Source organism: Erpetoichthys calabaricus, chromosome 10 (genome assembly GCF_900747795.2).
Source record: "Erpetoichthys calabaricus chromosome 10, fErpCal1.3, whole genome shotgun sequence".
NCBI classification, from domain to species: Eukaryota; Metazoa; Chordata; class Cladistia; order Polypteriformes; family Polypteridae; genus Erpetoichthys; species Erpetoichthys calabaricus.
In genome coordinates, this window is record NC_041403.2 from 2,705,113 (window position 1) to 2,732,483 (window position 27,371).

The window sequence follows — 27,371 nt, forward strand, 5'->3', positions numbered from 1 at the left end:
TCCAGAGCCACCCGCGAAATAAGAAAATCCGCGAAGTAGAAACCATATGTTTATATGGTTATTTTTATATTGTCATGCTTGGGTCACAGATTTGCGCAGAAACACAGGAGGTTGTAGAGAGACAGGAACGTTATTCAAACACTGCAAACAAACATTTGTCTCTTTTTCAAAAGTTTAAACTGTGCTCCATGACAAGACAGAGATGACAGTTCTGTCTCACAATTAAAAGAATGCAAACATATCTTCCTCTTCAAAGGTGTGTGTGTCAGGAGCACAGAATGTCACATAGATAGAGAAAACAATCTCTAGCAAACAAATCAATGGTGCTGTTTGCTTTTAAGTATGCGAAGCACCGTTCAGCATGTCGTTTCAGGAATCAGCTGCACAAAAGATAGCAACGTGAAGATAATCTTTCAGCATTTTTAGACGAGCGTCCGTATCGTCTAGGTGTGCGAACAGCCCCCCTGCTCAATCCCCCTACGTCAGGATCACAGACAGTCAGCGCAAGAGTGAGAGAAAAGTAAGCAATCTAGCTTCTCAGCCATCTGCCAATGAAATCAACTGGGCAAATCAACTGAGGAAGCATGTACCAGAAATTAAAAGACCCATTGTCCGCAGAAATCCGAGAACCAGCAAAAAATCTGCGATATATATTTAAATATGCTTACATATAAAATCACAATTTAAATGACCGCTACGCGCACGTGTTGACTCGGCGACGCCCAGAGCTGAAAGAACGCGCTCCGGCCGCTCCAACTGCGCCATGCGGGGAGTGAGAGAGACGCCAATATCTCACACTCTCTCCCCCCTTAAAGAAATTAAATGGGTGCGAGTGAGACCACTGACCTCCCTCCCTTCTATTAGTTATAGGTTATAGTACGTTCGGCTTATCCATGAGTCCGGCTTATCTATGATACGATTTTATTTTAAAAATTCGTATGATTTTTGGTCTCCGGCTTATACATGAGTCCGGCTTATAGACAAGAACCTAGGGTAATTGTAATGTGCTCACTTTTTCAGCATTATCCATTCACTTATTTTCAGTTCACTTTCTGCCTTTTCTGCTCCTTCTGATCGTATCTGGTGAAAACTGTTCATCATTAAAATAGCATCTGAAATAAGATGTTCAAGCTATTTCTCAATAATCAACTAATGCCACAATACCTCAACTCACCCTGACTCTCTATGCCATGTTAAACTTCATCCAAAAGCTATTTAAAAGCTATTGAACATTCCACATTTATGGAGACAGACCAGTTCTAAGTACTTTCCGCTTGACTTGTATCTTTGCACCTTATTCATTCCATCTTCAGGTGAGCTGCTCTTTCTCAGAAGTTTTAGACTTAAAGTGGTGCGTGAAAGCTAGTGAACCCTTCAGAATGTTCCACATTTCTGCATAAATATGACTTAAAGTATCATCAGATTTTCACACAAATCCTAAAAGTAGATATGGAGAACACAGCTAAAAAAATGAGACAAAAATATCATACTTAGTCATTTATTTATTGAGGGAAATCTCTGAGTGGCAAAGGTATGTGAACTTATCAGATAACTTGAAGGTGAGATTAGAGTCAGGTGTTGTCAATCAATGTGATGACAATCAGGTGTTAATGGGCACCTTCTTTAGGGTTCTGTCAGGGGCTTGATCTTCAGACCTGTTTCTGCAGTATCAGTAAATCATACCACGGTCAAAGGACATTTCATTGGACCTCAGAAAAAAGATTATTGATGCTCATCGTGCTGGGAAAGGCTACAAAACCAACTGTAAAGAGGTTGTATAAAAATGGAGGAAGTTTAAGACTATTGTTCTTCTCCCCAGGAGTGGTTGACCAACAAAGATCACTCCAAGGGCAAGATGTATGATTGTCCATGAGGTCATAAAAGAACCAAGGGTAACTTCTAAGCAAATAAAAGCCTTTCTCACATTGGTTAATGTTAATGTTCATGATTCCACCATCAGGAGAACACTGAACAACAGTGGTGTGCATGGCAGGGCTGCAATGAGAAAGCCACTGCTTTCCAATAAAAACATTGCTTCCTGTCTATAGTTAGCTGAAGAGCACGTAGACAAACCTGAAAACTATTGGAGTAATGTTTAATGGACAGATAAGACCAAAACAGACCTTTTTGGTTCCAATGAGAAGCATTATGTTTGGAGAAAGAAAACCACTGCATTCTAGCATGAGAAACACATCCCATCTGTGAAACATGGTGGCAGTAGGATCATGCTTTGAGCCTGTTTTTGTGGGGCAGGGCAGCTTGCTATTGTTGACAGGAAACTTAATTCTGAATTATACCAGTAAATATTGAATGAAAACGTCTGTCCATGGACTACCTCTCAAGAGAAATTGGGTCATGCAGTAAGACAACAACCCTAAGCACACACATTGTTCTACCAAAGAGTGGTTGAAGAAGAATAAAAAAAAAGTTTTGGAATGGCCAAATCAAAGTCCTGAACTTAACCCAATAGAAATGTTGTGGAATGACCTGAAGCGTGTGGTTCATTTGAGAAAACCCAGCATCATCCGTGAGTTGAGGTAATTCTGTATGGAGGATTGGGCTAAAATGCTTCCAAGCAGGACTGATCAAGACCTCCTGGAAACATTTAGTTGCAGTTAGTGCTGCAAAAGGGGGTCACACCAAATACTAAAAGCAAAAGTTCACATTATTTTGTAACACACAGATTTGTGACACTGCATAATCTTCCTCGATGAATAAATGACCAAGTATGATATTTGTGTCTCATTTGTTTAATTGTGTTCTCAACACCTACTTTTAGGACAAGTGTGTAAATCTGACGATGTTTTAGGTCTCATTTATGAAAGGGTATGACAGATTCTGAAGGGTTCACTAACTTTCAAGTACTACTGTACGTAGCCATCAGATTCTTCTGGTCCTCTTTGCTCACTCTTTGATAACAAGATGCTGGTCATCTCATGCCATTCTCACTCCTTAACATAACACTGCCAGTATCCCTGATGCTCAATTCTCACTGTCACTCTCTCTTTCACTCTCCAAGGTCCACTTCTACATGTGGCTACTATCTGTCCTCTCTGATAGTCTCCTCCTGTCTTCTTAAATGTTCTCAAAGTTTGTGGAATGCAAGAGTTCCCTTCCCCTGCCTAATGTATTACTGTCCTTTAAGCCCACCTATCTGAACAGCAGTCTGTCAGCTCTAAAATGAAGCTATTACACTAAAACATGGTGTACAGACAAAAGTGGAAATGTGCATAAGCAGAAAAAAAAATCCAGATGCAAAAAACTGTGCTGTAAGCCAACTTCCACGCACTTCTACTCCATAAATCCTGGTCAGCATGAAATGTAACACTTGAGCACGCGCCTGCAGCCCCACCCCGACCCCTCCCATAAATTTGCATATCTTAATATACAAATCAATATAAATATCACCTTCCATTCTGTGTTTGATTAAAAGACAATGGCAAAGGCACGTGAAAAAAAGAATTTCAGGGAATGCGAAGTGGAGGCAAGAAAAACGTAGTATTTGTTGACTTAAGCAGTGGTATAAACAACAAAAGGAAATTGATCGAGTGATACAGCATAGCAGAGAAACTTGACAGTTCAAGTTCACAAAGTCACACAGTGCCCAAAATAAAAAAGAAGTGGTCAGATATCAAAGTTGCCATGAAAAGGCGAGTAATAGCCCACTGACTAAGTGACATACAGAAGCATATTAGGGTACAGAGAAAAGAATAAAAAAGGGACAAAATGTCCACATTTAATCTCATAGTTTATTTTGTCATTAAAGTAGAACGTCGTAAACTTAATCTTGAAATCAATATTTAATTTAATAGATTTTCTCAGATCCCATCATAACTAAAGTAGCACATTAAATGCTTCATACGTTATGTGTTCTTCTATGTGCTCTATGTGTGTGAATCACTAAGTGCTTCTTAAATGCACTTTCTCTTACGCCAACAGGACACAGAATACACTGCATTCATGATGTTACAGCTAGAACATTAGAACACTCTAGATGAGAACAGGCCATTCAGCCTGACAAAGCTCACCAGTACTATCCACTTGTTTCTTCCAAAAAAAACATCAAGTCGAGTTTTGAAAGTCCCTAAAGTCTTACTGTCTACCACACTATTTGGTAGCTTATTTCAAGTGTCTATCATTCTTTGTGTAAAGAAAAACATCCTAATGTTTGTGCGAAATTGAACAATTTAAATACTAAGATGTATACTTGACATCACTTTATTAATTAAAACGTGTATTAAACATGGCTGCATGGTGATGCAGTGGTAGCAATGAGCTGACACCCCGTCTAAAGATTGTTCATGCCTCCCGCAAGATGCTTGCTAGGACGTGTGAGACCCTCAAGAAATAATTTATTGCAGCAGTAATGTTTCTTTCAAACATACTAACCTCCACACAATCAGCTCTTTATTAAATGTCAAGTCATCTGTAAGCTTAGAATGCAGATTCTTCAAAACTTTTAAGGAACATTGAAATACCTTCATAGTACATGTTTAAGTATTCCATCCATCTGTCCATCCAGAGTCGCGACAGTCATAGCAAGCATACAGCATGAGGCAGGAACAATCCCTGACCTACCACTGCGCCACTGTGCCCACACATTTAATTATCAACAGTAGACATTATTTACATGAAGTTAAAATGTATCTGTATAATGTAATATACATACTTCAATGCATTTCATCTTAAAAATGATATCAAGAGCTCCAAGAAGATAGCTTTTGGAAATCTGAATTGTCTTAGAAGCCAGTTGTCATCAAATGTAAATACACACTCTCTTCTATTGAATTGAATTGAATTCCTTTATTGTTATTGTATGGTACAATGAGATTCAATATGCAAATCATCCATAAACTTATTTTCCAATAAAATGATAAAATGACAATAAAAATAATAATAATACAATCAAAAAGAATGAAAAATATACAATACGAAAGCATAAGTACAATATATATGTACATATAGTGCAGAAAGTGCAAATGGTTCCTAAAGTGGCTCAGGTTGTACAATATTACAGTTGTAGTGCAAGTTTATAGTGAGGTAAACAAACAATTCTACCAGGAGCACTTGATGGTCCGATTGAGTGCGTTTATAGCTCTTGGGATCAAACTGTTTCTGAAATGGGAGGGCACTACAGGAAAGGCTTTGAAGCGGTTGCTGAATGGGAGAGGTTCAAATAGACTGTGCCCATGGCTGAGGCAGCACGTGCTATAAATGTTCTCTAGGGCTAGATGCTGTATCTCAATAATCCTCTGCGCTCTCGATGCAACTCGTCACAGAGCTTTCCAATCAGCTGCTGTATAGCTGTGATTCCACACTCAGATACATGGGATTAAAATACTCTGAGAGGAGCACTAGGTGTAACAACGCTATAGCTGCTATGGTATTTGGAACACTTTGGCCATTCCATGGACCATTATATTGTTATGTGTTGATAGCAATCAGATGCCTTAAATTAATATATGATATGTGGTTAGTTTCAGTGTATTTGATAAAGTTGTGTCAGGGATGTGAATCTAAAAAATAAAGGGAAATCACACAGGAACAGAAGCACTGCTTTGACGCTGAGTGCTGCCAGTTTGCAAACCCAGCAGATAACTTGCATATGTAATGGATTGAGCTGGTGTGAGAATGTGTGTGGCTTTACACCAAGTTTAGTTTTTATATATCACAATGTGAGTGTGGAAACAGGAGTACAGAACACTGTTTTTATACATGAGGCCCCAGGCCACCACACTGCTCATCATAAAGTTAAAGGACATACAAGTATAAAGGACCTTGCTACCCCCATTTCAGAAGTGCAGACTCCTTAAAAAAAGAGTCTACTTTGCCCTTTCTTCTCTATTTACTCAGTTTAATGAGACCAGTCCAGCTAATCAATGATGTGGACCCCCAGATTCTTACAGCAGTGTACCACCTCTTCATCCATTTCCTGAATAGTGACTGGGTGTAGAGGCTGTGTGGTGTGGTAAAAATCAATAAGCACTATTTTATCAATTCATTTCAAAAAGGCATTATGTGTTAAAGGTTCATTTTGTAACTACCCAACTCTTGACTGCCTCCACATCTTTGCCAGTTGTAAAGTAGCACTAAAGATCTTTGGCAGCCTTGCAGCCTACAATCAGGAAAAAGTAGAAGCATTTGACAGCAAAGGATTGACCAGCAGGTAAAAGTTCAGCTATTGATTGACAAAGTGGCAAAACTATCATGAAAAGAGGCAAACTGAAATAAATAGCGCTAGCATTGAAAGAGCCATTTGAAAATGTGTCGTTTGGAAAAGTCCCCCTGTTAAATAAGGGTACTTTTAAATAAAACCTTCAATATTTAAATATAAGGTAACTACATTGTAGAACCAAAATAAAATGATGACTTTAAAAATTCCATAATTTAATGATGAGTTGTTGTTTTTTTACAATTTATTGACTCATTTATATATATCGCTTTACTTTTTTATACGATTAATTACCTCATAATTGCTATTTTATTTATTTCATTTTGAAACAAATGGTATTTGATATTCAGGCTGGCCAGCCATCTACTGCAGAAGTGGGCAGAGGCTGCAGGCTTTTGGCTACCCTAATTTCTTAGTTAGGATTTCTGGAACTGCCTTTTAAATTAGACATCGAGCTCTTTGTATCTCTAGTCAATCTGTGCATCAGAACTAATTTTAGCCAATATTTTACTTTTATGGCAAAAAAACAACAAAATGTTTTGGCAATGGTGAAAAGGTCTCTCTCTCTATTTTGACGCCAATCTCTTTTATTAAAGGCACAAACAAGGTCAAAATGTCCCCAGTTTGTCTTCTTTATCATTTGTGACGGCTGGTTAATTACCTTCTAATTAATAAAAAGAAATCAAAAGAACTCACAATACTTGGGAAGCATGTGAATAATATTAGGCAAAGAAGTCGAAAATAAAGATACCAGTGTGAGTTAAAAATCCTGGTGGCAGCAGTAAGCATCTCTGAATTTCAAAGTGCGGTCCATGTCAAATTATTAGATAGACAGATAATGAAAGGTGCTGTATAAGAGACAGACAGATCATGAAGAGCTGGATAAAAGGAACAATAAAGGGGCAAAGTGTGCAGGCAGATACTCACCTTGTGTGAAATTCCTGCTCCCTCCATGGCTTTTCAAGCAAAGGCGGTGGTGGTTGGTACACTTCAAATTAAACAAAGTTTTAGTTGTTAATTTTAGCATTCATGACATTCACAACTTAACAAGACAGTCACATGCCAGTCTCTCCAAATCACAATGATTTTTGGAACAGTGACAACCTGCAAAGTCAGAGTTAGCAAGCTTGTGGTCAAATGGGCACATGTCCTCATGGTGGCAGCAGGGTGACATTTGTGTAATACACACACAGACTTGTTCTGATCTCAACACTCCTTAAATCAGTCCAGGCATTTCACTTGGGTAAGAGATGATGTCTGTGTGTTTCTATATAATGAACCACAGCATCAGGGACACTTGTGGCTGTACTAACCAAGCTGGGTGGAAGGGTTAAAATGGCCTGAGAACAGTGTTCAGTGAGTAAATGGCTCATGTCACAGCACCCCTTCGGGTCTCTCTTGCTGACAGTAGCAATACAGTGCCAGGTGGGAAGAAACACAAAGCAATAAAATAAAATCATATAAAGTGGCATCATTTTATGCATGGGAGCTGCTCATAAAAGATACCAGGAATCTGTGCTGACTCCTGATACATACTGTTTTATAATAAGCTGAAACTACGCTTGTTGTTTTCAAATGTTTACATAAATAAACCACAGGAATATGTAAAAATTGTTACATATTTTAAACTGTAAATTCCTCAAAATTTATTTTCTATTTCATTTGTTATTTTATGTTGCCAAGTGATTGAAATGTGTAGTTTTTGTTTTACAAGTAAATACTGAAGCGGTTTTATGTTGAGCAGCAGTACAACACTGGAAACTGTTTTTTTTTTTTTTGTATTTGCTAAATTAATGTGAACATAATTCTTATTGAAACCATGAATTAATCCTGTAATTATAAAGGTATCAAGGTTTACTTCCCTTGCCTTACTCACATAATCAAAGATACAGAATTTATTTTGCTGACAACACACATTTCAAGATGTGAAACAAAGGTGGATAGGAAAGAGATGGTACCCTTGTGACTCCACAATTATTTCTTATTGTATCACAAGAGTTGTGAACGTAAGCTAGCCTGCTTCTTACGAAATAGACATTTTCTTGAAATACGGATATAAGGAAAGGCATTCTGAGGGGTATTTTTCGTATGTCGCTTAAATCATCCGAGATCAGATGCCTCATCTTGGATAAGTTAATGCCGGTGACACTCATCCAGGATAGGTCGGTTTTTCAAACGCAGCAGTGTATTAGATTAGTCTAGCTGGATCTAATCATACGAGATGAATGCGTGCGCCCATGCTGAGTGAAAAGCCCATATATATTGAGTCTAGAAAACATGATCAGCAAGACTTTGATAGGCTGTAACAAAATGACAAAAGAATGGGCGCATTTTTTTTCACACACGCGGCGCAAGACCTTTCATTCGAAGGACATGAAGAATTTCAAGATTTAATATGCACAAGGGGTAACACTGCAAAAGCAGCCCAGACCAGAAAAGACGGCTGGCAAAAAGTGGCCGTCAAATTAAACGCTAAGTAGTGTGCATTGTATTCACTGAATGCAGCGTTTCATTTCCTATGTGTCAGATTAATTATTATTTCATATGTCATAATTCCAGATCAAACGTGAGCACAAGGAGAACATGGGAACAGGTTAAAGTGAAGTACAAGGATATACTTCAAACTGGTAAATATTGGTATATAACTATTTAAAGAATTGTTGACATAAAGAATCATATATAATATAAAAAAAACATTAATTTTAAAGCTAATAAGGAGGCAGACAAGCAAAAAACAGGTGGAGGTCCACGCGGTCCAGACCTAACCCCTGCAGAAGAGTTGGCTCTCCAGCAAAATGCCCATCTCCCTGTTTCTGAGGGCATTCCAGGGGGAAGCTCCTCCTCAGAACCAGTGGCAGGATGCAGTGATCACTTCATTTCAGGTAAAGGATGGTCATTGCATATATTTGTCCTCCATGTGTGCCATAGGTATGTTCCATATAGCCCTCTTTTTTTGTTGGGTCAATTGCAGGGAATGTCATATCCCTAGAACCTGTGTCTGACCAACGAGATATTGATGAAGGTCAAATATTTGATGAAGACACTGTGTCTGATTATTCATCAGGAGGAGAGGTACATTTTCTAAATAATGTTTGATCAAACTCCACTCTGATCAGTCCCATGTGCTCCAATCACATTTGGAAATCCTGGTAATGAGAATGTTAGGCTGATTGTGAGATTCTTCATGGAACTGTGGGTGTTTTAGCCTGTGTATTACCTACCTGCAATGGCATGAAACGCCTCTTTTATTGTCTGCACACGCAGGTGTCCAGGAAACACAATGAAAACCTGAAGGAAATGTCACAGAGCCAAACAGACTTTACGAATTGCCTGGCAAACTGCACTTTTAGATAGATTTTCCGCATCGCCTACAGTATATAAAAAAAGTGCCGCTTGTAAAAAACCTCAAAGCAATGCCTACTGTCTGTGTGGTTGTGAGAGCCCGACTTCACCGAGTTTGACTTCGAATATAAAGTGCTAATAAATCTTTGAGGTACAATATTCCCCCTCGGCTAAAGCGGTATCTTTCGAAAAGAATTTCCTCCGGGAACAAAGAAGGATCTCGCCGATCGCGCAAAACCCTCTCTATATGAAATTCTCTTCGTATAATTTGAGCACCAATATCAATTGGTCGCTCATTCATAAACGGCGAAGCCATGACTGGATGACTTCCATGCACCGTCACTGATCACGTGTATAAACTAATCCTTGTTTACGTAGAACAAACCTGCTCTGAGCAGGTTTGCGGATTAGGATGTGTTGCTATGACAACACTTCCAGCAAGAGTTTCGAAAAACCGACAGATCCAGGATCAGGCCAAATCGTCAACAATTACATCCGGCTAAACGACTAATCCACGTACGAAAAATACCCCCCAGGTGTGAGGATTCTTAAAATAGACAGGAAAACAAAAAAGTGTGCAATAAGTACTAGCAATAGAGCTCAGCAGTATCGTTCCACTAATTAACGGTTAAACTACAGGTAAAATTCCATTACAATGAATATCTTTACAATGAAATTTTCATTACAACAATGTATTTTTATTGTCCCAACAGTTTCCCCATATGACACGAGTCTATAGAAATCTGGTTACTACGAAGTGCACTCAGCAGATACTTTCATTACAACGAAGTGCCCAAAAGACATTGAAATGCCTGAATAAATCATCCACAGAGCAGTTTTTTCTGTGGTCGCAGCTCAGTTGTGCACAACAATCCCCAAACAGAAACATTATAAAAAAAATTCTTTTTTCCAATTTTCCTTGTACTGTTTTTTTTTTTTTTTTGCTGTTTTTTTTTTGTTGGTTTTCAGTGATACCTTTTGCTTATCGCTCGTCAACATTTGAAAAACATCCATTGGAATTTAACTCATTGTCACCCTCCTATAGAAATGGCAGACATGAAAAAATGATAACAGTTCATATTAGAAAAAAAAACTTTACATTTTTGCATCTCTCAATTGCGGCAAAAAGAAAAAAGACGTTGCGGAATTCAGAATTTCACCAAAATTCCAAAAAAAAGAAGAAGAATCTCTGGTTGCAAACGTATGTGAACTGCTGCATTTGAAGACGTCTAAAAAACGTTTTTATGTGATTCAGTGATGCTCGTTCAAGAAACATTCCTATTAATGCGGCACTCATTCAAGAAAATGTGAGGTTTCTAAACTCTCTTGGGACCTCCCCGAACTGGACAACACGCTGAAGAGCGTCTCGAAGTGCGATCACCGCGTCTATGGAAGACTGTTTATATGTTGTCAGGGCAACAACAGGCTCACAGCTCTGCTGCGTCTCTCCGCCAAAGAAGACAGAAAAGATTTTGATGGGTGATGCAAGGAACATTGTAAATGCAGGTAAACAGGATTACTAGGCCACTAACCTGGCCACAACCCTGCCTGACTGCTGTGTCTGTGTATAGGAGAGCGGTAGATCACGCTACAATAAATAAATCTGCTGTTCCTGTTTCAAGCTGAATAAAGCTGGTTTTGCTAAAGTACTGAGACTCAGCCTCGTGTTTTAGGGTGCAAGACAGGGACTTATAGCGCAACCTGATCTTTTAGGATTCGCTTCTGTGGTGCCTCACTGCACCGCTGTGAGCCTGCTGTTGTCCTGCCCCAGCAACGGACAAACAATCTTCCACAGACGCGGCAATTGCACTTCAGGACGCACTTCAGTGTGACGTTCCTGTTGGGTGGGGGTGATCCCAAAAGAGTTCAGAAACCTCACACAATATGAAGAAGAAGAAAAGGATGATTCTGCTTCTGATTGATAATTGTGCTGCACACAGCATGCTTCCACATTTAGATAATGTTCTCCTTGAATTCCTCCCACCCAATTGCACGGTAGTGCTTTAGCCATTGGATTTGGGCATCATTTGCACCCTGAAAGGGTATTATCGCAAAGAAATGCTGAGAAAAATTCTCATCAGCATAACTTAGAGACAGGAGGAGATTAAAATTAACACGAAAGAAGCTACTGAAATGATTGCAAACGCCTGGACGCAAGATAAAGAAAGCACTGTAGCAACAAATACAGAATCTCATTACAATTAAATTTTCATTACAACAAAATATTTTTCATGTCCCTTGCAGTTCGTTGTAACGGAATTTAACCTGTATTACCAACTGACAACAAAGTTCATTTTGACAAAGGTAGGACTTAAAACTGGTGGAAAATAATTAAAACACAAAGAACAAAAGCAAAAGGTCAAGAGTCAAAAAGAGCAAAATCAAAAATCAAACAGCTGAATGAACTCCCAACAGGGAAGTACAAAAGAGGAGCCAAACAACAATAGCCAGGAAGGTGCGTTAATACCTGAGCAAAGGTTTTGAGGCATCATGGTTTCTTTCATAAGGCTGAGGACAGCACCCCAGCTGCAGTGTTAGGTGGGTCCCAATCCTTTGGCTTGGGAAACACTCACCAACAATTTGTAGGCTTACCATGCAAAAAAACAATACAATAAGTAGAAACCCAAAATACAGTAAATCAAAGGCCAATAATTGTCAAAAGCAAATAAAGAATAAAATATCAACAAAAGAAAAGAAAACAGAGGCCAAGAATGGAAACCTGGTTAAACCATCACATCCATTATGTGACTGCTGTATAGCAAATACTGTCAAGAGAGGGCCTGGGGTACGAAGGAAGTCCTTAGTGGAGTCCACTCCAGACACCCTCTTTATCTGACGGTCAAATGTACAACTGCGTGTCTGAACTGTTCACTTCAATGTACTGATATTCTAATCACACTGGAGAGGAAATGAGGAGCAGAAGCCAACAAGATTAACCGTGCATGTCTCAGTCTTTGTCTTTGGTATGCATGTGCTAGATATTTTTTTTACTGCCTTCAGAATTTAACCTTTGTGTGCCGCATTAGTCAAAGATATTAAAAAATTCAACAAAGGGAATAAATTATATGCGTTACGTGGCACATTTGATGGCAGCCTAGCAGCTGTTGTCTTCTAAATCAAATGGATGCCTGCATGAGGAAACACTTCAGGAAAAATGGAAATCCAGCAGGGAATGCTGCAGTGCACCTTAAGAGCAACCACATTAGAGATTTAAAAGAAATAACTTCAAAGGATCTGCGGTGGGTTGGCACCCTGCCCAGGATTGTTTCCTGCCTTGTGCCCTGTGTTGGCTGGGATTGGCTCCAGCAAACCCCCGTGACCCTGTGTTTGGATTCAGCGGGTTGGAAAATGGATGGATGGATGGATGGAACTTCAAAGGGTTTTTAAAACTTATCTGCCACTCTCTCGGGAGAAAATTTCTCAAGCATTTGTTCTCCAAGACATGGAAGACATGTAAGAATGAAAATGACGTGTCAAGTTAGCAGGTGATTCCAAACTGGCCCTTGTGTAAGTCTGGATGCATGTACAGTATGTGTGTTTGTATGACTGAGACCCCGTCCAGAACTGATTCCTGCCTTGTGTCTGATGCTGCTAAGAGAGGTGCCATCCTACAAATCAGAATTGTATTAAGCAGGTTAGATAATGTTTTGTATGAGTCTTGTATCAAAAAAATGAAAAAAGACTGAAATTTCTGCTACATTGTGACTGTCGACCCCATCACATGATATATTTCTAATGTCACATTGATCTTCAGTGACTAATCAAACATACCTGAAGATGCATTATAAATATTATAATAATATAATAAATATAAAAATTTTCAATATCCTCTGCTTTCACAACTTTTAGCATTCGATTCTGTTACATAATCTGGCAAATGACATTGGGCTCTCAGGCCCAGAACTTGCCTGGTGTGAATGATACAGAGGGCAGATGGGCATCCCAGCTGAGCAACGGCATGCCTTCAGAATCAAACAGAAGGTGCCAGGGGATGCACAAGCATGAGCCAGAGGCCAAGAGAAGTTCCACCCCCCATACATTAGGTGGCAGTTGTCCGCTGGAGGTGTTCTAGCTTGAACACCCGCAGGGGTTCATGGGAACTGGAGTCCAGAAGTGCAGCCCTGACAGGGTCCCTGGGTGCCACCAGGAGGCACTGTCAGAGAAGAAGTACCCTGGATCTCAAACAGCTCAGACATACTCCCCACAAGTCATGCTGGGTCACCAGAAGCTGTTCTGGGTCCGTTTTAAAAGGAGCCCACTGCCTTACCTCAGAGACTGGTGGGAGGCAGAGGGTGACACTCAACTGAAGGCAAAAGGAGAGGAAACACTTTATTGTTTGTGTGGTTTTTGGTCTGTGTTTCATTGTTTTGGTGCTTGTTGGACTGATCCTGTGACTGTGGTGGGTATTATTGAGTCTGGGGTTTGGGGTTATGGTGGCACCACCTACTGGTTACACTGTTTTAGTTCTTATTATTCAAATATAATTTTAGTTCATTCACAAATGTGCTGACAGGACTCCATCATTACACCCAGAAGTTAATTATGCTGTACTGCAGGCTCAGTGCTCTGACCTTTACTGTTTCTACTTGACATGCCTCCATTGGGAAGTCTTCAGATAACACAGCATCAGTTTTCACTCATGTGCAGAAAACACCCAACAATACTTTTGTTTTAGACCAAATGAGCTGTCTACAATGTTGTCTTTAATTAATTGTGTCAGTGAGTTAAAGAAGTGGATGGATGAGAATGACTTGTCTCTAAATAAAGACAAAACAGAATTTTTTTTAATGGAGGGAATGCAACACCATTCTGACACTTTTTAACTCAGCTGGAGTCACCATCAGTTTTACTGAATCATCAAGTTATAAACATATCTGGTCTTCATGTGCTCAACTGTAGGCACTTAGGCAGATGACCAGTGAATGTTGAAATGCCCCTGTGAGAGCCCAGAAGTGTCCAGCTTAGCAAAAGATCTTGGCACTGAAGCTCTTTAAAGAGAAAAATCATGGCTGCCTCTTCTTCTGAATGTAATCTGACCGCTGGTGACGCAGACGAGACTTAACAAGTTTAAAAGAAAGGAGACTGGATTGGCGGGCCTCACCTGGTGTGGATTCGGAATGTCCCATATCTGTCAATGTACTTCAAAGCTGGAATTAGAAAGAAGAGAAAGGCAATGAACTGAGGAACATGGCGATAGGTAAGAACAACATGTAATCTCCTCAGAATCACACACCTTATGGCTTACCATATCGCTCGCCTTGAAGAGAAAATTAAATTGTTTCATGTCATTTTAAACAGCAAGAGCATACTTCTGTTAGTTTCTATACAAAATGGATGTTTCTTCGTCCTCATAGCTGTGGAGCTGCAGGTTCAAACCAATGCCTGCTCACTGTCTGTGTAGACCTGGACTGTCCAAACAAGCTGCCCAGGCTTTTCATTTGGCCTGCAATGCATGCCTGTTTTTTGTTTTTTTTTTTCTTATACTATGCATAAAAACCTGCCTACCCTGCAATACTCTCAAGGGTCACTAGAGGTCAGTGAATACTAAACACTGCTGATTTGAAAAACTGCCAGAGTGGAAACATTTTAGCAAAATGGGAAAAAAGACAGCCTGTTGAATTGTCAAAGAAAATTGTGGGGTCTTCAATGATTACAATATGGGGAAGCATGTTGCCTAAAAATATGTTCTTGGTATTTCAGAGATACTGGGTGAGAATGAAGATGAAGGAGATGAAACTCATGAACTAATAGCAGGGTGAAGTTCTTGCCTGCCTTTATGAGCTCAATTTGAACACAAATAGAAATGTGCTTTCAGGACTCCATCATTACACTCAGTAGTTAAAAATGGTGTCCCACAGAGATCAGTACTGGGACCTTAACTATTTAACTTTACATGCTTCCATTGGGAACTCTCATCAGAAAACATCACATTCATTTTCTCTATTAGGAAGATGACACCCAGTTATACTTTTCTTCTAAACCAAGTGACATTTCCCTGATGTTGTCCTTAATTAGTTCTATCAGTGAGCTAAAGGAGTGGATGTATGAGAACAACTTGACTCTGAATACAGAAAAAACACCAATGCTATTTATTGTGAGAATGATGAGACCATGGCAAGATTCTGCCATCTTTTAACTAAATTACTGAATCAGCCAAAAGACAATAGCATGTCCTTTAAATAAAACACATAAAAACTATCTAAATCATGTTATTTCATCTTAAAATGTCCAACAATTATAACATTTCCTAATTATTGAGGAAACTGAGAAATTACTTCATGCATTATTTTCTAGTAAGGCTGACTACTGCAATGTGATGCTCACTGGCTGCTGAAATTGTGCTACAGGCAGCTTTCAGCTCATTCAAAGTGTTGCTACAAGAATTGTTAAAAGAACAAGAAAGTACAAATCCATAACTCCAGTTCTCAGATTCTTACACTGAGTCCTGGTTAAGTTTAGGTCTGATTTCAAAATCCTCCTTTAAACTTATAAAGCCTTAAATGGACTAGGCCCTGCTTACTTATCTGAACCTATCATTACTAACAAACCACAGCGCATATTAAGATCTCAGGATGTTGGCCTGCGTAAGATTCCAACGATTTATGAAATAACAGTAGAAGGTTGAGCATTTTGTTACCGGCCCCTGAAACTGTGTAATAATCTGCTTGTTAATATAAGAGATGCCCCTTCATTCCCAGTCTAAGGACTCACCGCTTCAGTTTAGCATACCCTGAATAGAGCTGCTGATTAGCTGTGCAGACTGCAGTTATGTTTGTTAGTCATTTGTACAAAATTATAAGCAATAAACTATGTATAAACCATTATTAACCCTCCTCTATGGCGTTTCTCTTCTCGTTATCTGGATGTCCACTTGGTGCCACTGCTCTCCTGCCCATAAAAAAGTCATCTAAGACAGTGGGAGCCTTGGAATCATTGAATGGAAAGATTATCTTGTCAAACTGGACAACCATCACAGACGTGACTATAAAATGACCAGCAGGGGGTGCGTGGCCAGTCAACTGAGGTCTCCAAGGACTGTCATTGTGTCTGACTTTGACTTTCTCTCTTACGACCGACTGATTTACTTTCCCCATTGATGCTGCTGACTGAGTTTTTGTTTTCCTCTCATTCGTTGTCAACTGGCCGTAGTTCAACAATTAATTAATGGACAGATGTTGCTTGTTTTTGTTTGTTAATAAGTTTCTATTTTGTTTTCTGTATGTTTTAACATGTCTTTATGTGTACTAATTCTGTATTTAATAATTTGTAAAATCTATACTTGCATTTTACCTGAGGAACCGTCACAGACGACCAGCTCCGAGAATAGCAGTCTACCAAAATAAACTGAATTGAATGGAAGTGGCAGCCCATATGTTCAGGATTTTGGAGAAACATATGGACATTCATTGTACTCCTGGCATTATAAAAATGGTAGCAGAGAATTAGAAAATAGAAAAAAATGCTAACATATAAATCATTATAAACATCCCAACTGCTGCACCATTTCCCATTCTTGCTCTCAACCACTTCAACCATTTTTGAAAATTATTATCCTGTAACTCAACGAAAGGCAACCTTTTTTGAGTTGCGGCGCACTAAGTCCAAAAATTTTCTTTCGTGGCGCACCTGAGGGACTGCCCATAAATAAAGTCGTGACGACACAATCTATGGACAATCGCCAATAAAAACAGTTAATTTTACAAGTTTGAAAGACCTTTTATTAATAAAGGAATCAAAGGATAAATCTTAAATTTAATTAATGTGAACGTTGAGATTGTTTTTCAGCACATATTTGCTCCGCGTTCTTCTATGCGTACAGTGAGCGAGATCTTCTAACAACGAGACTTTTTAAGTCTCACGAGATGTGTTTTTGACACCACTGGTGTTGATATTATGATGAATGGTGAACAGCGAAAATTTTAACTTACATTCAAAATAAACACATTCGTTTATTCAACAATCTGATTAACTGTTATCTGTTTTTCCAACATAAAATATTTTTTTTAAACATTATCTTTTTAATCAACCAAAACTTCAAAAACACTATCAATTTTAAATATTTTACAAAAGTTTTCGTGGTGCCCCTAGAAAATTCCATGGCCCGATAGTGCTGTAACCGCACAGAACCAACATTAGTTCCATGTTTCAAAGTCATTCTGTGGTTTCCATGGGACTCTGATTTTTGTTCTCTACCTATTAAAATGAAGTTGCATATGTTAAAAGAATTCTTGTTTATCATGGCTGTTAAATTTTTACAAAATGTGTGCCATGGAATTGCACTTCAGTAAACTATTAATAGTATTTTACTGTTTTATTTGCAGTGAATCTCCAAAGCTTGAGAAGTGGTGAGTGAATATTGCAGCCTTCAAACAAAACGATATTTGAAAACACAACCCTTCAAAAGAACATGAATCTGTCTACATACAAAGTGACGAGATCATGAAAGAGATGGAGGAATGGACTTAGCACTCTGTGCAAGGCCGGTGATGTGTACTGGCAGACACTGCGATGAAGAGGCCTGCAGAAGACTTAGAACAATTGATGAAGGAAGCAGCAGATTCAGCTGCAGAAGAAACCAAGAGTCCTTCTAAAGACCAGCTATCAAGAGCTTTACAAAGCTTATGTCGCTTACACCATTTTTTCGACTCAGCCCTTTTGGGTTCTGTGGGTGCCGATGGGGAATGCCACGAGGACTGAGGATCCCTACTTTGACCTCACCAGGAAGTATTTCCAAACTACGGCTTCAGAATACCCAAAGTGCTTATAAGGAGTTGCCTGCCACTGCTCGGGGATCCAGGGTTGGGAAAAGGAGGACAAGGCTTTCATGGAGGAGTGGAGGAGGCAGTGACAAAGAAGAGAAGAGAAAGACACAGAGCTATGTCTGGAAAATCACTTCAGGACAAATGTCAGCATCATATAACTGCCTGCATTGAATGAGCCAGAGATTGTAATGGCTGATGTTAACCATCCACTTTTCCTCTGTACTGTGGAATTGCTTTCTAACTATGCGGGGCAATGCTGGCAGAGGATGGCACAAAGAAAGCAGTGGCATGTGCCAACCAGAACTTGACTGTGTTTGTACAGAAACTGACAACATACAAGAGGGATCTGTGAGCAATTGTATGGGCTGTGTGTTAGTTTGGGTCGTACTTATTCACCATTATAACTGAACACAAGACTGTGGCAGGTTTGAGACACCTCAGATATCAGGAGTTACTGATAGTACTGAACAATTATAGTTGAATGTTTAATACTTAGGCAAATATTTACTAGGTAAAAGTATATGACAAACTGCTCAAGTAAAAGTACAATTTAGTTACTTCAGAATTAATCTAAATTAGTAAACATCCTCCTTTATTCACACTGTGCTTTGGAAAGTGTCAGCAGAAGGTACATAGCAATACAGTCGAGCAGGGTCCTCAACTGCAGTCCTGGGGATTTTCATTCCAACCAGTTTTCTAATTAGAAGGCAGGCCTAGCAGATCAATTCTGTTTAATTCTATAGGTTGACGATGTCTTCATTGTTCCAATACAAATCTTTATCACATTGTAGATTTTTCATTTTCTGAGGACATCATCAATATGTTTTGTTGCCTAGAATACATTTGTACTTCTTGGTCCTTTCTTTCTCCCTCATTTATTTCAAAACCTTTTGCTAACACAGACACTTCATGATGCATGTACTGAGGTTTCAATGGACACTCAGGTTTACACTGCTGTTAAATGGTGATTTGCAAATTTTATTTTGGGGACCCCAGGAACACCCCCAGCCTGGACCCAGCTTGTACACTCACAAACAGAGACACATAAAACAAATGTTCAGAAAATCAATAACAAGTAATGAAGGTAAAAAAAATTAACAAACAACACGCACACAAATCCCACCCAATTTCCCCAACAGCGATAATAACACAACTAAAACTGAACAAATCAAACCCAACAAAACACTAAACACAAAAGGGTAAACAGTAAACACTCATAATACAGTCCACAGACACTCCAGTTCCACAGAGAGGAGCGATGATAATCAAGTTAACAGCCTCCTAAATGTTAGGAAAATTTTGTTCTACCGAGTTCCATTTGTTATGTGAAGACTTGAAGTGATTGGGAGCTAGTGGTCCCCAGACGAAGGCATAACCAACCAACATGAAATCACAAAAACAAGCAGGACCAGGACACGAACGTAAATCTAGAAAAACTGCAATCCAGGGAAGTTGTATTTGTGATCTGACTGAGGATGAAGTATTGAAACAAATTGACCTAGATGATCACGAAGCTGCTGGCTTCTTCTGGCTCACTTTTAAATTCCCAGCAATCCCCTGGCAACACCTAAATCTGTCCAAAGGCAACATGCTTCCAAACCTGCTGGGATTTGTAGTCCATTTAAGAAGCACTAATAGAAAGGATTAAAACCTAAATACAGCTGTTTAAAACTAAAATTGAACAATTAAGGGTTCTGAATTTTATCAAATGAGTTGACTAAAAACCCCAAAAAGCATAGTGCTTTAGTAGTAAATAAATGGTTCTCATGAAAAATTTGGATAAAGCAAAAACCTACAGCCACTGCGGACCTCCAGGACTGGAGCCGAGTTGGTGGCCCCTGCAGTAGAGGAATATTAATAACATACAGTGTATGCACATCCACACACTTATAAACAGAAACAACTGCACTGGCAATTGAGTTTCAAACTGTAATTATCATGTACACCCTTAGCAAATGCATGGCAGGCAAGTAGTCAGAAGTTGTTACATTTTCGTAATTTACATCACACTCATGCGCCATTCTACACAGATGTGCATTGAACAAAGTTGTGGTGGCACATTCAAGAGATTTGTCAAGCTGTTTGAAACAAATAGCACTTTTTGTGTGAGACCAAAGTAAGGATGTCATGGAGCTGTCACATGTTGTTTAACATTACATTGTTGTGTGAGGACTGTACTCTGAATCTAAGACTGCAGAGGTGCAGAGTGCCGTTAAAGCCTTCCACCTAAAATGGAGACTGTGGGAGTCACCACTGCAGCTAGACATCCGTGTCCATTGCCATCTTTATTCTGCGATCTCTAAATAGCTCAGAACTTCTGCCAGAGATTAAGCTGCTGCAGATGGAATCAAATTGAATCTTCTGAGCGACTCTTTTCTGATGATAAACTGGAGCTGTTCGCTTTTCATCTTTTTCCTAATCTGTTTGCTGTTGACACGTGCAGCGATGCTCATGACAATTCAAACTGACCTGACTGAGCTACAGAGTCGACTTCTGTTCTCATTTTTGTTTCTCACTTCCAGACACAGTGATGTATTTCCAGCTTCATGCAGCTCCTGTCTTTTCTGAGTGCATATTTATTCTGAGGAGTTATTTTCATTGATTTTATCCAACAATTCAAAGCACACATCATACTTATATTTCGAGTGGCTGTAGCAGAAGGCATCAAGCCAGATAGCCATGAGCTGACTTCATGCCAGCCAGCTCAGGTTTCTGCCCAAATGAATGTAGGCATAAGGAATAACAGGATAATAATTGAACATAATAAGGCCACTTCAATCCAAACCAGTACAACAAAATGTAATAAGTCACTTCTGTGCAGGACATTTGTTTTGTTATTTTTGGTGCCCACATTGAGTACGTAAAATTGAATTGGACACCCCTGGACTATATGGGCTTACATTAAAATAAAAAGACAGAACTTAAAGTGCTGCCTACAGACATCAGCTGGGTGTCCTACCTCAGCCAGCGTGTGATAAAGCAAAGGCCGATGAAAGACTGCAATTCAAAGGTCCGACCATGGCCACCCCTCAGACCCTCGGTCACTCACCTGCTGTGATGCTCCAAGATGTTTTCACTCAGAGGCTGAGCTGCTGTCTCTTTATGTAGCCTGTGAGAGATATGGGTGGGACGAGGTCTGTGAAGCTCAGGAAACCCCCCTTGCACCAATAGGGCTGACTCAATGTGAAAGTAAAAGTGAAATCCATATCCTCTGCCTATCCTGGAAATACTCCAATATAAAGTGTTGCTGTGTGTCTGTCCATATGTCCATCATTTGCTGTGTCCCTGTTATCCAAACATTAGCACTGCTTAGACATGTCAAACTGCATGTAACGCAGACATAGTGAACTAAAGGACGCACTGCACTGCAAATGCCAACACTGAATATGTCCAATGGACAAGAAATGTTGGACAGACATAAATCAGCTCATCTACCTTAATAAAAGGACAAGTGTCTGTGTGTCAATGTATCTTTGTGTTCATCTGGTTACTATGTCTCTTCCATTCCAAAAGATAGTGCATCACAAACATTAGCAGTGCTCTGATGAATCTTGTACCAAATGGCATGTAACTGAGACATAGCAACTCAAAGAACACACTGGACTGCAAATGTTAATGCTGAATACGTCCGACAGACAGAAACTGCCAGAGGGACAGAAGTCAGCTTATCCAGCTTAATAAAAGGACAAGTGTCTGTGTCCATCTGAATTAATCACAAAGTTTCATTTATGCAATTTATTACTACAAATGTTTGTGAGGTGCCATCTGTTGGAATGACAACTACTATGCATTTTATTCATATACATTCCACTAGATGGTGCACTGCAAACATTAACTCTGAGGGCTGCGTTGAAATGTATGGCATAAAAATTAAACTTACTGTAGATTTTAATGTTTAAAATTCACAATACTGAACTGTGTACTAAATAATAAATAAAATAAGAACTTGGACTACAAACAATAGTAAAAATGTGAACCGAGTGAGCTAAAATTGATTAACCTGCCGGCAATAAGAACTCCTTAGTAAACAGCCAGCAATTAGAAAAGCTGCGCCTTTTGACATTCACTTAAGCGGAGTCTCCTAAATCTTTTAAGCTCACGTTAAACCCACTCTGTGTATATTTTAATGACTTTTATAGATTGATCTTAAATTGTACATCTGTACTGACTTGAATCCTGCATCTTTTAGATCATTCCTTTAGAATCTTAAAAGAAACAAATACTTTTTTGTAATTAATGAAGCCTGGGATAATTAGGATCTGAATGGAATAAACAGCATGAGAATGGCAAACACTTCCTGACTATTCTCCTAATCCTTGTTAATTCCACCTGAATTGAGGCCTTTAAGTTTGGGGTGCATGCTGAGCAAAGAAGGAGAAGACCCCAAAGAAACTGAGGAGGACCTCTGTGGACTGAACACCAATCTGAAGCAGCTCAGGCTTCCATCACCTTCATTTTCTATATAAGACTCTTTTTCAAATACATTTCCTAACCTTTTAAGTCTCTTATCAAATATATTTCCTACTTTTGATATGATCGGTTTTACTGTGTTGTTTATTAATATTTCTTTATAGTAATGTTGATTTGATCCTGTTTGATTGTGTCAAGTTAGACTGTTAAGAGCACCTGGTGTGGGTGACCACCATATCACCACAGGGGTTAGCAGCTGAGAAGCAACATCTTCAGTACAAAGCAGCGCAGTAAGTGGGCACCTCCTCTGGTGACTGGCACAGGTGTAGCTTAACCATCTGGGCTGGTTGTGCTGTGCCAGTGAGTCTCTTTACTTAAAGCAGGCTGTACATATAAAAAAGCGGCCTAATAAGGCCAAAATTCCACAACAATACCCTTGATTACTGGGATTTCAACTTGTCTTAGACATGTAGCACTGCTAGCTGAGTACATAAAGTGTTATTTATATTTTTTTACCAAACTGAATTTAACATCTCTGGACTTCAACCTGCACAGGCTTCAATTAAAATAAAATGCCAAAAAGGCAAGTGCTGCCTCCAGACCTCTGCTGGATGTCCTGTCAGATAGCATGTGATAAAGCAGATGCCGATGACTGCTGTACAAAGCCAAGTCACTGCCACCCCCCTCTGCACTGGTCAGACCCTCGGTCACTCATCTGCTCTGATGTTCCAGGACACTCTAAATCAGAGGCTCAGCTGCTGTTTTTGTGTAGCCTGTGACAGGTGTGAGTGGGATGGGGTATCACATATCTCTGTGTGCCAGGAGGGCTGACTCAATATGAAAGTGAAAGTGAACTTCTTGATTCCTGTCTGAAAGAGGGCCTGACTTTAGGTTTTCTTTTTCTGTAAACATCCTGGTTCCTTGAAGTCTTTTGTTTGTTTATTTATTTATTGACTGGGCTTATTTTTATGTATTCCATGATGCGTTTCTTTTTTTGTTTACTTGCTGAAAGATGCTTATTGCTTTTCTTGCTTGCATTTGGTTTGCCATGCATGTGTTCCAGAGCTCACCTCCCAGGCTCATTTAAAGTAAGTAGTACCACCCCAGGACAAGAGGAAGGCACTGTCTCTTAACGATCTTGTCCCCTTTTTCCCTCACAACCTTGAAAAACTGCACCTTGTGGGCAACAAAGCCAAGGAAGCCCCTCCACTTTCTGTCCACCGGGTGTAAAAGAAAGATGGCTTCACATGTAAGAAGTCCAGGAGAACAGAAAACAGCTTAGTTTAGCTGTGTCCAGGGCCCTCATGTATAATGCAGAGTGTAGAATTCACACTAAAACATGGCATACGGACAAAAGTGGAAATGTGCGAACGTACACAAAAAATTCAGATGCACAAAACCGTCCGTACGCCACCTTCCACGCACTTCCGCTATATACATTCCAGTCAGCATGAAAAGTAACGCTCCTGCACACACCTGCCGCCCAACCCCGACTCCTCCCAGAGTTTCACATATTTAAATTTACAAATCAATATAAACAGCCCCTTATGTTTAGAGTTCTGTAAAAAGACAATGGTGAAAGCACAGGGAAAATAGAAGAATTTCAGTGAAGCAAGGCAAAACAAACTATCTGTTGGTTTAAGCAGTGGTATAAACAACAAAAGGAAGTTGATTGAGTGACAGAGTGACGGAGAAACTCAAAAGTTCAAGTTCAGAATGTCGCACACTGCCCGAAATATAAAAGAAGTGGTAAGGTATCAAAGTCGTCGTAAAAAGGCAAATCATTGCCCACCATCTGAGTGTCATACGGAAGCGTATTAGGGTACAGAGAAAAGAAAAAGAATAGGGACACATTTAGAAAAAGATCAAAATGTCCACTTCAATCTCATAGTTTACAATGTTCTTTAATGACAAAATAAAGTTCATCTTGAAATTGTTTAATTTTCTAGTTTCTCAAATCTCATCGTAACTAAAATAACACGTAAAATGCTTTGTATTCTATGCGTTCTTCTACATACTCTGTGTGTTGTGAAATGAATAGCCTTGACACATGCAAAAAGGTTTGGGGCAGCCACCCATATATTGTCCCTGGCTGCAAAAGGGTTTTGACACAACACTCATGTGCACTGTTTTGAGCCCTGAACTGAACTGAATAGTTCAGGAAAGATGACGGCTTTAAAAGCCGAAAGGTGGAAGTGATGTCATCTGGCCAGAGCCAGATGTCATGTCAATGTGGGTCCAGGAAGTGATGTCAGTCTGGGCACCAGAACCGGAAGTGACATTGAATCAGTCAAGCTTTCCCGTATTTGGCCTGCAGAGATAACAGAGGTAGGTTTAGTGCACCCCATCACCACCTGGCCTGGCAGGTAATTACCTCCACTTTGTCCACTCAGCTCACTCCTAGTCGCATGTGTGTGACACAGCCCGCCCTCAGCCCAGACCCATTGGGTCAGGCGTACCTTGTCGTGAGGTTGTGGCTTCGGGAAAGGGCATCAGTGTTGGCCTGCAGTACACCTCGACAATAAATAACTGAAAACTTGTTAGACTGTAGGTCTAAAAACCACCTTGTAACTTGCAGATTTGAATCCCTGTGTAATGCCATCCACTGTAACAGTGCATGGTCAGTCACCAGGGTGAACTCACATCCCAAGAAGTAGTGCCTCAGCTGAGTAATCGCCCATTTAATCGCAAAAGCTTCCCGTTCCACTGCCAAATACCAACAGTTTCTGGCTCAGGTACATAATGGGGTGTTCTACTCCATCAACGTTCTGGCTCAACACAGCACCAAGACCTGTGTCCGAAGCAACCATCTGGAGAATGAAAGGCACAGAAAAATTAGGTGCTTTCAAAATAGGAGCTGATGTAAGGGCCTGCTTAAAGTCACTAAATGCAGCGTCTGTAACGTCATCCCATAACATCTGATTAGGTTTCCCCTTCCTTGTAAGATTTGTCAAGGGCATGGCTCTCTCGGAAAACCGATAGTAGCACGCTAAGCCGAGAAATGCCTGCACCTGCCTCTTGGTTAACACTTGGGTAACATTTCTTTGGATTAATACGAAGACCGGCATTCGCTAGCATCTGTAATACAGCCTTAACCTGCTGTAGGTGTTCCACCCAGGTGCTGGAATAGATGGCAATGTCATCCAAGTAGGCACAACTTTACGAATTATGGGGGTCTAGTCTCACGTGGAGAGGCAAAATGGGAGGATGGGGGGGGGGGGGGGGGGGGGGGGGGCTGGGGAGCTTTAGGGAGAGAGAAAGGGAGCAAGCTAATTCTAAACTTTCTGAACTTTCTAAGCTAGAATGTCAAAGGTCTCAGTCACAAATTAAAGACAAAGAAAGTATTCTCTCACCTAACAGGTCTAAACACACAGATAATATTTTTACAGGAGACTCACTTATTAAGCAAGGATCAGTTTAAGTTGCAAACAGATTGGACTGTCCAAATATTCCACTCCAGCTATACAAAGAAAACTAGAGGTGTGGGAATTTTAATACATAGAACAATTTCATTTGTAGTATCAGAAGTAGCACCCGATTCTGAAGGGTGATATTTGATGACTTGTTTGACTTGTTTGTATGGAATGTTAATTGCTTTTATTAAATTCAATAAAAAGGCTAAATACTCTTCTTTGTACTAATTGTGAATGTGTGTACTTATGATAACACTGGTTGTCAAATGTTGTGTCTTTGGTTATTTTCTTGCATCTGTGTAATCATTCTCTTATGTTTTTGTAATGTCCTGCTGCAAACAAATTTCCCTAAAAAAACTACCTAACCTAGCCTACAGTACCCACCCACTCCTGAATGTAAGTAAGACAAAGGAGACTTTGGGAGAAAACAGCAGGGGCACTACCATCCCTTCAATATTGAAAGTACTATTGAAGCACTCAGGAAGAGACGTTGGACAATTGCAGATACCTTGTTGTCCAGATCAAAGAGGACCTAACCTGGTCCAAGCACATTGACACCTTGGTGAAGGATGTACAACAATCTCTTTACCCCCCACAGAAGCCTCAGGGATTTCAGGTTGCCCTCCCAGATACTAAATAATAATGATGAGCAAAATCCATGGTGTTTGTTTTTCCTTGGTTTGGAGAAATCACTGAAATGTTCTTGTGTTTACATGAATATCGCCGAACTTGATGAAATGCATTGAAGTCAATGGGGAAGGACTAAGTGAACTAAATTTGACAGAATTATAATGGTGCAGTCATCTTTAAAGTGTCTCAGAGGGCTAGGGAAACATATGCCAACTATACTAGACCGATTATTGTGGCCAAACAAGTGACCTGAGCTGTGCGGCAAGAGTTTCAACCACTGCACCACCGTGCCTCCGTGAGATCTAAAAAGAGAGAATGCGGAGATGTGAGATCATATATTTCGTCAAAACAAAGTGGAAATGGTGAAATTGTAGTCAAAAGTCAGAACAAATATGTAGGTCTTTTAAAGGTAGGAAGTTCAAAGCGGCGTGTCATGTTTGAAGCCACTGGCTCATTTTGTTTTTTTTGTAGTTGCGCTGAAGGCTCTCCAAACTCTCAGGGCTGATTTTCCTCCTATTAAAAAGATAGAAATGTCTTGTAAATAGTAGTAAATCTTTCGTTATTATTATTATTATTTCATAGAGTCTCCTCTGTTTGGGGGGCGGGGCATGTCAGACTTATACAAGGTTTTGTTTTCACTCT

The 27,371-nt window shown here is 39.8% G+C and overlaps 2 protein-coding genes across 2 annotated transcripts in view; one reads left to right on the forward strand and one right to left on the reverse strand.

Annotated features, from left to right (window-relative positions):
* Positions 1–27,371, forward strand: part of LOC127529379 (uncharacterized) — a 773,396-nt gene that overhangs the window by 191,886 nt on the left and 554,139 nt on the right. The gene's annotated exons all lie outside the window — the stretch shown is intronic.
* Positions 1–27,371, reverse strand: part of LOC114658698 (uncharacterized) — a 115,110-nt gene that overhangs the window by 19,228 nt on the left and 68,511 nt on the right. Inside the window, 1 exon segment of the mRNA XM_028810732.2 lies at positions 14,616–14,661. Within this exon segment, the coding sequence (XP_028666565.2) occupies positions 14,616–14,661 (46 nt within the window).